Source organism: Erythranthe guttata, chromosome 11 (assembly GCF_056151865.1).
Source record: "Erythranthe guttata isolate IM_541 chromosome 11, IM_541, whole genome shotgun sequence".
Classification (NCBI taxonomy): domain Eukaryota; kingdom Viridiplantae; phylum Streptophyta; class Magnoliopsida; order Lamiales; family Phrymaceae; genus Erythranthe; species Erythranthe guttata.
The window spans coordinates 19,052,693-19,066,526 of record NC_142543.1 but is presented as its reverse complement, the minus strand read 5'-3'; the positions used below and the strand labels follow the sequence as shown (position 1 = coordinate 19,066,526).

General features: G+C 34.5%; 2 protein-coding genes and 1 non-coding gene across 3 annotated transcripts; 2 read left to right on the top strand and 1 right to left on the bottom strand.

The window, feature by feature from the left end:
• Nucleotides 1-874: 874 nt before the first annotated feature.
• On the top strand, nucleotides 875-7,888 carry LOC105960969 (uncharacterized). Its single transcript, XM_088825898.1, has 7 exons — nucleotides 875-1,766; nucleotides 2,208-2,357; nucleotides 2,793-2,951; nucleotides 3,750-4,379; nucleotides 5,847-6,389; nucleotides 7,168-7,456; nucleotides 7,561-7,888. Exons 1-7 carry the CDS (start codon nucleotides 1,113-1,115, stop codon nucleotides 7,584-7,586), a joined length of 2,451 nt encoding a protein of 816 aa, XP_088682024.1. The 5' UTR covers nucleotides 875-1,112; the 3' UTR covers nucleotides 7,587-7,888.
• Nucleotides 7,889-8,408: 520 nt separating this feature from the next.
• On the top strand, nucleotides 8,409-13,100 carry LOC105960968 (FAD/NAD(P)-binding oxidoreductase family protein). Its single transcript, XM_012985191.2, has 16 exons — nucleotides 8,409-8,661; nucleotides 8,736-8,861; nucleotides 8,938-8,997; nucleotides 9,369-9,482; nucleotides 9,588-9,675; nucleotides 9,789-9,934; nucleotides 10,025-10,126; nucleotides 10,240-10,311; nucleotides 10,394-10,493; nucleotides 10,590-10,672; nucleotides 10,994-11,071; nucleotides 11,159-11,257; nucleotides 11,349-11,399; nucleotides 11,481-11,537; nucleotides 12,260-12,301; nucleotides 12,815-13,100. The coding sequence occupies exons 1-16, from the start codon at nucleotides 8,524-8,526 to the stop codon at nucleotides 12,896-12,898; spliced, it is 1,440 nt and encodes a 479-aa protein (XP_012840645.1). The 5' UTR covers nucleotides 8,409-8,523; the 3' UTR covers nucleotides 12,899-13,100.
• TRNAC-GCA (transfer RNA cysteine (anticodon GCA)) lies at nucleotides 12,063-12,134 on the bottom strand. The gene has a single exon. It is a non-coding gene; the product is annotated as a tRNA-Cys (tRNA).
• Nucleotides 13,101-13,834: the final 734 nt, after the last annotated feature.

Below are 13,834 nucleotides of genomic sequence, written 5' to 3'. Positions count from 1 at the left end.
TCAAACCAATTTATTTGCTTATTGCCTTTTATAAGACTATTTGTTTCAAATTAACTCACTTTCAAGATTTTTTCTATTTCATTGCGTATCACTTTAGTATTCCAAGGACATATTTATTATCATTTTCTCCATTATGTCCTCATGCTCCTAATTAATAGAAAATAAAATTATCATATTATCATAGTTTATTAAAAGCATTTTCTCTAAAATTCATGCATGTTTACTGCTCCCTCCGTTCCTTTATAATTGTCGTTTTTAGCTTGTGCACAAGGATTAAGGATCTCAATAAATGTTGCTTAATTTTAGAAAAATATATGTTCTTTATACTAAAATGCCCTTGCCAATAATTAATGTGAGAGAGTGTTGGAGATAGTTAATAAGGGTAAAATTGATAATTACACAATTAATGCAGTGTTGGAAATGTAAAGTGACAGGTAATATGAAACAAAAATAATTTTAAAAAGAGACAGTTATTGTGGAACAGAAGGAGTAATTTTTTATAATATTTATGCTAAAATCTTAAACAAATGATAATACTAAAAATACGTGAAGTTAGATGTTACATCTGATTACTTACATCGGGTGTAATTTGTATTGTATATTTAATTAAACAACTCCCCACTAAACACACATATACATGAGTAACTGTGATTATATTTAAATTTATTGTTTAAATCCACCGAATATAAATAATTACCTATAACTCATCTAATTTCCCAGGAGGAAATGTCAAAAAAAAAAATTAAAAATCAAACCTACAAGTCAACTAAAATCTAGGGAAGCTAGATGATACAGTACAGCTAGTTATTTACACCAGATGAATTTGAATCGTAAATTTGATTAAATAATTAGCCACGATTCCAATCAACTAAATGCACATAACAAGATGTAACAAAGACGAAATACCAATAAATTAAAAAAAAAAAAAAAACAAACCTAGAAGTCAACCAATTTTAAACCCCCAAGAATCTTACCAACTCATCAAATAAAACTCAACCCTTTACATTAAGCACCCTTTTTTAAATCCATACATACAACTTCCAATAAACAAAAAACCAAAAAAAAGCTTTTAATTCCCACAAATTAAAAACCAGATAGATAGATAAAAAACCATGGAGTTCTTCAACCAGGCGAAAACAGTAAGGCTGAAAGGCCACCTGGACAAGTACCTAATCGCCGACGACGACGAAACCACCGTCCGTCAAAGCCGGAGCGCCGCCTCATCCAGAAAGGCCCGATGGACGGTGGAGCTCGTCGCCGGAAACCCCCACGTCATCCGCCTCAAAAGCTGCCACGGCCGCTATCTAACCGCCTCCGACGAGTCGTACCTTCTCGGAATGACCGGAAAGAAGGTTCTCCAGACGATTCCGGACTCGATGAAGGATACCTCGATCGAGTGGGAGCCGATCAAGGAAGGGTACCTAGTGAAGCTACGCACGAGGGGGTGTAAGTTTCTGAGGGCTAACGGCGCCACGCCGCCGTGGAGGAACTCCGTCACCCACGATCTTCCTCACCGGACGGCGACGCAGGATTGGGTTATGTGGGATGTGGATGTGGTTGATATTTCGGTGCTGGATGATGAGTATTTGCCGCCCACCAGCAATGCTTCAAGTTTCTCTTCTTCGCAGTTTGAGGAGGATGTTTCGTCCCCGAATTCGCCGTTTTCCGCCGCGGCGGCGGAGAGGCTGCCGGAATCACCTGCCGCCGCCCGGAGACGGTGGACGTCTATTTTACCCGATCGGTCTTCTCACCATAGCGGAAGACAGGTAATTTTCAGTTCAATTGCTGAGTCAACTCCACTTAATGGTGAAATTACGAAAATGCCCATGAATGTAGGCTAAATAACAAAAAATACTCCACCTATCCGTAATAATCAAAATCCCCTAAAATTAACTGTTCATCGAGTTTCTTTAATGAAAATGTGTACATACTATATTATACCTAATGTTAAATAGGTGAGAAATAAAAGAAAATATCTGAAATTGTGTAAGTTTTTTTTGGAATAAAAAAAAATTCTTGAAAATTCACACCGTAAAGGGTTGGTGTAATACGGAAGAAAAAAAAGATACGGAAACAAACCTCGAGGGATATTTAGAAATTACGAATAGGTGGGCTGTTTTTCGCAATTTAGCCTAAGTTTAGGGGGATTTTCGTAATTTATTCTTAATTAATTTACTTATTGATTTATTATTATTATTATTATGCAGGAAGAAATTTCAAGCCCGAATTCGCCATTTTCCAGCACGGCCGCGGCATCCGTGAAGGAGGCGGAGAGGCTGCCGGAATCACCTGCCGCCGCCCGGAGACGGTGGCCGTCTATTTTACCCGATCGGTCTTCTCACAATAGCGCCAGACAGGTAGTTTTCAGTTCAATTGCTAAGTGAACTCTACTTATTAATGTATTGTAATTATTAATTAATTAATGCTAAATTATGAAAATACCCCTTAACTTAGGCTAAATAACGCGTAATAATCATAATTCTCCGTTGATTAACTGTTGATGGAGTATTTTTAATAGAAAATGTGTACAGTATATTATTTATTTTGTTAAATAGGTGAGAAATAAAAGAAAATATCTGAAATTTGTGTAAAGTCTATTCCTTGGAATAAAAAAATCGTGAAAAATCACACTGTAAAGGGTTGGTGTAATAGAAAAACATATCTCGGGGAATTTTTGGTAATTACGAGTAGGTGGAGGTGTTTTTTGTTATTTAGTCTAAGTTTAGTTTTTCGTAATTTATCATTAATTAAGTTGTTATTAATTTATTATTATTATTATTACTATTATGCAGGAAGAAATTTCAAGCCCGAATTCGCCGTTATCCGTCAAGTCTGGAAGCCCGAGGCTGGCGTTATCGGCTTCGGAGAAGCTGCCGGGATCATCTATCGCAGCCAAGAAACGGTGGCCGTCTATTTTATCCGATCGCTCTTCTCACAACAGCGGAACACAGGTTATTTTCAGTTCAAATCAACTCTACATTTTTATTCATCAAAAAAAAAAGAAAACTATATTTTATGGGGTTTTTGCAATTAACACCCTGTACTTATTGTAATTATTAAGAAATGCCCATTATTATTAGTATTAACAAAAACCTCACTAATTATTTTTTCAGCAAATTAACAGCTAACCTTTTATTTTAATCTTTTAAGAATTGTGTGATTAAAAAATTAATCATAAATTGCTCTTTTTCAAAACTAATATTATAATTTAGGGTAAATTACAAACACCCCCCTGAGGTATGACCAAATTACAAAAACACCCCTCTTGTTTGGATAATTACAACCACCCCCCAACTCATCAAATTTAGTGGAATCTTCGAGATTATATGGAATATTATCACTTTTGTACCCGTTTTATCCCATTCAAACTCTACATTATGAAGCAAGATGACCATAATATGTGATTTTTAGCTTGTATATATCAGTTTGTGGTGCATCGGAAACTGTATTTTTTACACAAAGAGTACAAACTAGAGCACATTTCACGGAATCTAGATGACTATGTTGAATTTGGCACCATAAAGGTAAGAAAAAATCATAGTTGAGGGGGTAGATGTAATTATCCAAACAAGAGGGGTTTTTTGTAATTTCACCATACCTCAGGGGGGTTTTTGTAATTTACCCTATAATTTATACATATGAGAAGTGTTTTTCGCAAAATTAATATAACACAAGTACTAATAAGTAATAATGCAATAAACTATTTTTTATTTATTTAATTTTAATTTTAATAATTATTTTAATTACAGGATGGGATGGAATTTTTCGAAAGAGCGAAAGCAGTGCGGCTGCAAAGCCACCTGGGGAAGTACTTGGTGGCCGACGACGACGAGGAGACCGTCCGTCAGAGCCGTAACGGCGCGTCCAACAGGGCTCGTTGGTCGGTGGAGTTCGTGGACGGAAAACGTAACAGAATCCGTCTCAAGAGCTGCCACGGGCTGTACCTCACCGCCACCGACGAGGCTTTTCTCCTCGGCATGACTGGGAAGAAGGTCCTCCAGACCATGCCGGAGAGGAAGAATGACGTGGCGATCGAGTGGGAGCCGGTGAAGGAAGGTCTCAGCTTGAAGCTGATGACGTGTGCCGGCAAGTTCTTGAGAGGCAACGGCGGAGCGCCGCCGTGGAGGAACTCCGTTACCCACGACGTGCCGCACCGGACGGCGACCCAGCCCTGGGTACTGTGGAGTGTGGATGTTGTGGATATTTCGTTGTCGGATCCGGATCCGGATCCGAAATCGGATTCTTTTTCACCCCGGTCCAGCTTTTCTTCTGTCATGGATGACTATTCGGGTTCGCCGGATTCCGGGTCACCGGATACCGGGTCGCCCATGGCCATGGTCCAGTATTCAAACAGGTCCGGGAGTGTATCCATGAATCAGGTACACACTTTTTTTTCTCTCTTTTTTTTTTCTCCCCCTTACCTCATTTATGTAAAATAATATTAAAATTAGGGCAAATTACCGTCACCCATAACTTAAGTCAAATAATGGAAAAAAACTCTCTTGTTTGCGTAATTACAGTCACCCATCAACTACATATTACCTTACACATTCACCTTACATCGTTAAATTTACATAGAGGTGTTTATCCAGTTAGTTATAAACCGACCGAACCAAACTGAACGAAAATTCGGTACATGCCGATTATTGAACCAGTAATTCGGTTCGATATTTCCTATTTATATATATGAAATATTAATATTTAAACTACAAAATATTAAACAAAATTAAAAAAAAATTAATAAAATTTCGATAATTCGGTTATTTAACGAACTGTACGATAAAATGTATGAAAATTTGATGTACCGAATGAACATCTCTAAATTTACCAACCGGAAGAGTTTTTTTCGTAAGGCAATACTTAGTTGAAAGGGATGGTGTAATTATGCAAACAAAAGGGGTTTTTCGTAATTGAACGTTATATTAAAACTAAAATTTTTTAATGTTTTTATTTATTTTCTTGCTAATAATACCTGTCCACCTCTATTATGACTAAGTTTGTTCAAGGAATATGAATGACCAAATCAAAGTCAACATGCATCACGGGTCAATTTTATTTTGAATAAAGACAGATAAATAAAGTGGCCCACATTACCGATATTATATTTATTTTAAATAAAATATTATTTTTCATATTAAAATTCTATTCGTTATTTAATTGTTCAAAATTTATGATAGGCACGCCACTTTGTGGCATCAAATTAAATTAATTAAGAAGGCTCAGTCCCACCTATTTAAATATCCCCATGTTGCATCAAATGATCAAAATTTTACGCTAAATTATTTTTTATGAAACAACAAGCCACATATAATATTTATTTCTATGCTAAGTTCGTTGAACGTTACACCAAATAGATTTTTATTACAGTTGTTACACACACCTATATGAATATATGTGTATAAATAATAAAGATTTACCAATCAGCATCTCGTAAATTGAGTTCACATGTGCCTCGTGGACCTCGTAATAGGGAAGTGGGTCCCAAGTTATTATGCATATAAGCATAACTATTTTATTTTTGTAAAAAATAAAAGATTTTTTTCTATTGATATTATTAAACAATTATATTGAATCAAAAATTAATATTAGACATTCATCTAATCAAGTAATCAACCCTCCACCTTAGAATCTAAGATCATTTGATCCCCAAAAAAAAAAAAAACAATCTTCTAATCTTTCTCCAGGATCCCATTTCATATCCCAGCCAATCTTTAAATTTTCCCAATTTCTATTGCAAAATCATTCATAATAATGCAGGTACAAAATCAGATCCAAAACATGACATACTTTTGCAGCACGTATACATATATTTGATCGAATGACCGGAATTGATTGATATATAACAGGTTTCCGGGATGGAGTTCTTCAAAGACGCAAAAACCGTGAGGCTGAAAAGCCACCACGACAAATACCTAACGGCCGAGAGCGACGAAGAAACGGTCGTCCAAGACCGTTCCGGCTCGTCCACGTCAGCAAGGTGGAATGTGGAGTTCGTTGACGGGGTCGAAAACGTAATTCGCCTCAAAAGCCGTTACGGAAAATACCTCAAAGCCGCCGACGAGGAATTCCTCCTCGGCGTGACGGGGCGGAGGGTCGTCCAAGCCTTGCCTAGGAAATTGGACTCGTCGGTGGAGTGGGAGCCCGTCAGAGACGGCATGCAAGTCAAGCTCAAAAGTAGATACGGGAATTTTTTGCGCGCCAACGGAGGGTTGCCCCCTTGGAGAAACTCTATTACTCATGATATACCTCATAGGCACCGCGATTGGATTTTGTGGGAGGTTGATATTGTTGAGATTCGACCCGATTCGCCTCCGAAAGTTGTTCGATCGGATTCTTTGGAGAGTGATTTGAACTCTTCTTCTTTTCGTATTCCCTTTCCGAAACGTGGGGTTAGTTTTTTTTTTTTTTTTTTTTTCTTTCCCCCTTTGTTAGCAAATTCTTTTAGTGTTCAAATTTCGTCTGACTAATTCGATAGACATAGTCTAACTTCCATAAGTGCTTATGAGTTTATTGCATTGAGGTGGTGTTTGCAAACACTTTTCCAAAGTGATTTATGAGCTTTTTAATGTTTAAAAAAAAACTGATTTTGAACAAAAAAAAAGCTCATAATCACTTTGAAAAAACGTTTGCAAACACCACCTTAATATCTATGTGTTATATCGAATGGCTGAAGAAATCCTCGTGTTATGAATATTAGCATTAAAAACCCCCTTATAACGAATTTTTTTAGCGTGCGCCCCCCTATATCGGGAGTTTTATGGGGGCGTTTGCTAATAATAATTGAATTATAGGGGGGTTTTGCTAATAAAATAACATGAGAATTTTTTTTGACAATTAGAGAAAACACCGGGGTGCCGATATATGCAATAAACCGAAGTACTTATTATTATCTCTGTGGCGGAGGCTGACAATACTAAATTATTCAAAAGATAAAAATTCTCTATATAAAATAGTAGCTTCTTGAAAAATAATGGGGGTCATGGCCCCTCGCATGCTGTTTCCGCCATCGATTACTACTACGAACCACTTCCGTTTTCGTTGGTATCGATAATTCTTTAGATGGGATTTTTTTTTCGCCTACTCATACTTGTGCAAAAAGATATTTGATTATTAAGCTTATTATCGCTTAAAATAACTTTTAATCTTTGGCTTGTTCGAAACAATCAGTCTAGTGGTTCATTTGACGATTCAAATAAGAAATCGGAAGGGCGGCTAATATATTACTACGTGGCGAACGATGATGGGGAAATCAACGATGCAATCGAAGAGCCTTCGTTTCAGTTCAAAGGGCATGGATTGGAGGAGCTGACTCAAAAGTTGGAGGAAGAAACGGGGCTTGAAGATATCATTGTTTGCTCGAGAAACATCGTTAACGGGAAGCTTTATCCTCTTCGTTTGGCTCTACCTCCCAATAATGCCACTATGCATGTTGTCGTCGTTCCACCTACATCAAAAGGTTCGTTTACATAACATCTTTTTTTCTTTTTCTTTTTCCCTTCGTTTTTTGATAAATATCGTTTGATGGTGAATTAAACATTAATCTTTGTTTGTTTTCGACAGCGGCTAATGAATTCCTGCCTCCTTGAGGATTCTGCACTTGATTTTTTTTTATTCAATCATTTATTTATGTTATTATCCAAACAACAATAGCAAGGAGGTTGTTATTTATTTATTATTATTTTTAATTTTTTTTGTGTAAAGAAATTGTTATACAAGTGTAATTTTTTGGGTTTTTCGTAATTTTCTCTTTTTCTAATGAAAATAGGAAGGTTTGTTTTTTTGTTATTGTTAGTACAATGGGAAGTGAATTTGTTCATCTAAGGTTGTAAATGATTTTGTTAATTGTGTTCTATGTTGCAGAAGATGAGGGTGTATTTCTTTGTGAAAAGAATCATTTCAAGTGAGAAAGGTGATAAAAGGCTTGCATCAATTCATAGAAATTTTTTTATCAAACACCTATGAATTAGGCGTTTTAGTTACGCATAAGCATTGCACAACAACTATGTAGCACGAAAACTTCAACTTCTTACCGTTTTCGCGTTTCGAAAACGTTTCGTGTCGGAAACTCAAAGACACATACCGGACACCTTATGAGCCGTTTTGCAATTTCTAAAAATTTAAATTTTCAAATATTTTTGTTGTTTCCTAAATTATGTACATGATTTAATAATAAGTTCAAATTATAGTTGTTCGTAAAAAAAAACATTTTGGATATGTTTGAATAAAAAATAAAATACATAAAAAAGAATTTATATATAAATAAAAACTTATATATAAGTTATTGTGTCCCTATTTTTTGAACATGCCGTTCGCTGTATTGCCGTCCGTGCCGCATAGTTGCACATTAAACTCTTGTTGATTTTCTTTTTTGGTAATATACATATTATTTTCAGCAATATAAAATTTTCAAAATTAATCTGGAAATTCTAAATTTTTTGAATAAGATGAACTTCCTTTAACACCACCCCCTCACACCATTTTTATCACTATTCTTGCACTTCCCAGTTTTTTCAGCTAGAAACAATGAAAACATTCCCGCGTTTCATCCTCCAAACGGAATTCCTTTCAAAAATCTCAATTCCCTCCACAAATTACGCCTATTTTATTTCCTCAAACCACAAGCGAAGATATTGCGTTGCTGCACTCTCTGAATCTACCAAGGTGAACACCTTTTTCTTCTCGAATTAACTGATTCTGATTTTATATTTTGATTTTTTGTTGAATTCTGTGTGCAGTCAGCTGAAGAAACGCTGCTGGTGGTTGGCGGCGGAGCTGCCGGAATATACGGAGCGATTAGGGCTAAAACCATCGCGCCTCTTCTTAATGTTGTCGTCATTGAGAAAGCCAAGCCTCTATCCAAGGTTTGTAAATTTTTCTGCTATATGTATACTTATTTTTTTTAATTAATTAATTTATTATTATTATTGTGTTTTGCAGGTGAAGATTTCCGGTGGTGGTCGGTGTAATGTGACGAATGGCCATTGCAGTGATACTAAGGTATGGTTTTTTCGTAATTTTGGATTGTATGGATGTTATTTATTAATTTTGTTTTTAATAAAAAAATTATTGGTGTTCTAAATTTTTGTTCGTAGTTCTTTCTTCCTTTCGAAATCTCATGTCGAAAAAATTAGTAGCCTTGTAGATTCTCTTTTGCAATTAGTAGGCACTAGGCAGTAATGCCGTTAATCGAACGTGTTCGATGTTTCGTTTATTTTACCTTCGATTGGTTAAAATAAATTTCCGAATTTACGCGGAGCAAATTAATAGTCATTCTGCCAGTTCTGCTTAATAGTTGTTGGCTCTCGTTTAGGATTTTGGTGAATAATGCTTGAACATTTTTAAATTGTAATACTGACAGTTTGGGGTAGATTCTGGCAGGAAAATACCCGAGAGGTAATAAGGAATTACGAGGATCGTTTTTCAATACACACGGCCCTAATGATACCATGTCATGGTTTTCGGATCGTGGAGTCGAATTGAAGGTTAATCTCAATTTCTTTTTTTCAATTAAAACTAAATGTGTCTGTTCTTGAACCTATATGTTCGATAACAGTGTTTTCTAAGTTGAGTTTCACTTTGCTACTCAGACTGAAATTGATGGAAGAGTATTTCCGGTCAGCGACAGTTCATCTACTATTATAGATTGCCTTATCTCCGAAGCAAAGAATCGAGGGGGTCTGTATTATTACTCCTAATGCAGTCCATTTAGCATCTCTTTTATGTCATTTCAAAAAATTAGAACAAACTTTTTTTTTTTTTCAATAATTCTGATTGCTTGTTTCTATCAGTGGTATTGCAGACTGGGAAAACTGTTACAAGTGTGTCGACAACTAGTGGTGGCAAATTCTCCGTCAAAGTCGAAAAACGCACGATTGATTATGTCGAGCATATTGGAGCTAATTACTTAATAATTGCTAGTGGTAGTAGCGATCAGGTTATATATTTAGCTTTCACCTATTCTGAACATACTCTCGTGTTTTCTTGATTCCGTTCTGCCTTAACATGTATTCTTACTCTGCGACAGGGTTATAAACTTGCTACTCAACTCGGTCACTCGATTGTGAAACCCGTGCCCAGTTTGTTCACTTTCAAGATCGATGATTTTCAGTTAGTAGAATTGTCGGGGGTAAAAATTCTCGTGTCAATACTTTGTCTCTAATTAACTAAAAGATGGAAATCTTGAATGGATATTTCTTGTAATAACTTTTTATTATTATATGTCGCTACGTTTGTGCTTAGGTCACGTTTCCGAAGGTGAGAGCAAAATTGAAGTTAGAAACTGTACAGAAAAGCATACCTGAGCATACACAGGCAAGATATTTTTTATAGACAACTATTTAATTTAATTTAATTTAATTTGCATAAGAGGGTAATCTTGATTTTCGAATAAAAGATTGGGCCGATGTTGGTAACACACTGGGGATTTAGTGGGCCCGTTATTCTTCGATTGTCTGCTTGGGGAGCACGCGAGCTCTCAGATTCTGAGTACAAAGGTTGTAAAATTTAAAATGGCTTCGTGTTTCTTCCCCTTTTCCCAGTTTCAGTATCATTTAAATAACATTTAAATAATACTTGAAATGAATATCCAGGCTCGCTTATTGTGGATTTTGTTCCTGATGTTCATATAGAAGATGTGAAGTCGTTACTTACTCTACACAAGAACAAGTTTGCGGTAATTGTTCTGATGTAACGTCTTTTCACTTTTTCGTCTATATTTCGTTTTCTCAATTAGCTTCGTGCTTTATTAGCTGTGAAGTGTTATCCATTTGAAGGACGGTTAAAAGAAGAAATTTCGATCTTACTTAAATGACGAAGAAAGTCTAATTTCATGTATAAAATGATAAATAAATGAATGCCCCAAAAACGGAAATTTGCTGCATTATAGACAGTGACTTCTCGATGTGAGAATATAGTCCACTAGCTGTTGTGAGATTTTTCGTATCTAATATATATATATATATATATATTTTTTATCTCTCTTTGCCAATTGCAGAAGCAAAAAATAACCAATTCATTTCCGTCAGAATTCGGGATTGTGAAGAGATTCTGGAGATACATTTTAGAACATGAGGTCGGTGTTTTCTCAACCGAGACGTGATATTTGAATTCAATCAGTAATTTTATTTTGGTTTAATTTCTATATTTTTTTCTTGCACAGGATGCAGTTGAAGATCTTTTGTGGGCTTCCATATCCAACAATTTATTAATATCAATTGCTTCTCGTCTTAAAAATTGTTCCTTTCGCGTCAAAGGGAAGGTATAATCACGAGTACGTAATTGCCTTTTTATCATTAATTTTCCCGTTTTCTGTTTAATTGCACTAAACCTGCACTTGCATGTAAATTAAGAGCCAATTCAAGGACGAATTTGTCACTGCTGGAGGCGTTCCATTGTCCGAGGTGCTTTCTCTCTTTCTATGTGTGTCTTTGTGTGTGTGTGTGTGCGCGCGCGCGTGTTGCTTATACTTGGGCTCTTTGTAGATATCCCTGAATACCATGCAGAGCAGGATTCAACCAAGGCTATTTTTTGCTGGGGAGGTATTATTACTGCTTTAGATACTATTCCTTATTTGTATAGTTTTATTAGTGAATTATATAGGCCATAAAACTCACTAATAGCATAGGAAACAAAATGCAATAAAAAAATTTATTATAACTTTAAACGAGGAATGAAAATGCAATAAAAAAGTTAATTTTAATTTAAAAAGAAGGAATTAAAATGCAATAAAAAATTTAACTTTAACTTAAACATAATCAAAAAATAAATAAGGAAAATGAAATAAAATGCAATAAAAAAGTAAATTTTTAATTTAAAAATAGTCAAAAAATAAATAAGAAAAAAGAAAATAAAATGCAATAAGAAAAGGAATGAAAATGCAATAAAGAAGTTAATTTTAACTTACAAATAATCAAAAAATAAATAAGGAAAATGAAATAAAATGCAATAAAAAAGTCAATTTTAACTTAAAAATAATAAAAATATAAATAAGAAAAAAGAAAATAAAAATAAATAAGAAAAAAGAAAATAAAAATAAATAAGAAAAAAGAAAATAAAAATAAATAAGGGCCCAACCGGGTTCGAACCGGTGACCTCTTGATCTGCAGTCAAATGCTCTACCACTGAGCTATGGACCCTTTGTTGTTTTTTTTGCCAATAAATTTATTATATATTAGAAAATGTTTGAATGAGATGCAAGTGTAAATGCTATTATCAAGTTGTCAATCATGAGTTCACTTAGGACAGCTGATATTTGTTGTAGGTATTGAATGTCGATGGCATAACCGGAGGCTTCAATTTCCAGGTAATAGATCATATTTAAATTTTGAAGTAATTCTTTCCTTTTATTATTTCGTCAATTGCATTTGATTTCATTTGGTCTAGAAACATACTTTGTTCAATTAATGTTACCAAAGCTTCTTAAATAAAATTCACTTAAGTAGCCTTATGCCAATGTTTAGAGAAATAAATTGCATGACCATATATGTAAAACTCGATGTGCATATATAGTTAAAACCTCTGTAAATTAATACAGTAGGAACTAGTAAAATTATATTAATTTAGAAAAATATTATATTATCGAACTAATAAATTTAGTAGGTTTACCGAACCGAACCAGAAAAAACTATTATTTAAGCGAAATTATTGATTTGTCGAAGTTCTACTGTAAATGGTTTAGAATTAACAAATTGATAATACAGGCTTATCTAAATTAAGCACTGTATTTTGCCTCTGGATAATCAAGTTATATAATTTATTTATTTGGTGATGTATTTTTCCATTCATTTATTAATAAAAATATTATTATTTATGGCAGAACGCTTGGTCAGGTGGATATATAGCTGGAACAACTATTGGCAACCTGGCAATAGCAGTTAATCTGAAGGAGGAAGCTGTGTGAGAAAGATGCTTGAAATCTCTGTTCTTCAATATCAAACAGGATCTAATAAATTATTTTTTTATGATTATAGTTTTATAATTGAAATTATATTATGGAGTAGATCATTGTTGATTGACTTTGTTGTCACTAAAGTAGATCTAATTTTTATTTTATAAATGTAAAATGATATTTTAAATAGTTGTTGACCAATGAAATTATGAAAGTGAGATCTCATAAGAAATATGATTTATTCTATGCTATATAACCAGTCAACTTCATCCATTATATCGTATTATATAAATTATATAAGGCCTGGGGGTGCCAATATTATATTAGTTGAGATAAAATTAAATAATGTAATGAAACTTAATTATATTGTTGGATTTTGGAAGGTCCAATAATAAACATGTTTAGAAGTTATAAGGCAATATAAACCATGATAACATAATATTTGCGCGTCGATCCGTTAAGTTATCGGGGATACCAAATTTATATACTATATATATTTATACGTTCGTGTAATTATGTAACAAATCAAAAGCTACTTTCTTTTTTTAATGAAGGAACCAATAACCAATTATATATGTGCTAAATCTACACTTTGAATTGATAACTTGCAAACCATACGGGAAACGTAAACTATACTAGGCGCTAGCGATGTGTAACAAACTCCACCTACCGATCATTGACAAGGAGATTCCAATATGAATCGATTGACACAAACTCAGTTGCTGGCTTGCTGCAACCGTTAGACCATCTTTTGCGGACAAAACTACCATTTTCCCCACACATGCAAAGTGGCAAACAAGACCCTAAAAATCTTTTTCTTGATAGGAATATCCTACCTCGTAGATACCTTGCAAAAATACCAAATCACGTATCACAAAAAGGCCATCTTGAATAAATTAAACTGCCCAAAAATGGTGGTATGATCTCATAAAGGCTAAAAAGTGTTGG

Coding starts and splice junctions, on each gene's coding strand:
- LOC105960968 (XM_012985191.2), top strand. CDS start 8,524: ATGAAAACATTCCCGCGTTTCATCCTCCAAACGGAATTCCTTTCAAAA. Junction 9,935..10,024: donor CTAGTGGTAGTAGCGATCAG/GTTATATATTTA, acceptor ACTCTGCGACAG/GGTTATAAACTTGCTACTCA. Junction 12,302..12,814: donor CCGGAGGCTTCAATTTCCAG/GTAATAGATCAT, acceptor TATTTATGGCAG/AACGCTTGGTCAGGTGGATA.
- LOC105960969 (XM_088825898.1), top strand. CDS start 1,113: ATGGAGTTCTTCAACCAGGCGAAAACAGTAAGGCTGAAAGGCCACCTG. Junction 2,952..3,749: donor CTCACAACAGCGGAACACAG/GTTATTTTCAGT, acceptor TTTTAATTACAG/GATGGGATGGAATTTTTCGA. Junction 4,380..5,846: donor GGAGTGTATCCATGAATCAG/GTACACACTTTT, acceptor GATATATAACAG/GTTTCCGGGATGGAGTTCTT.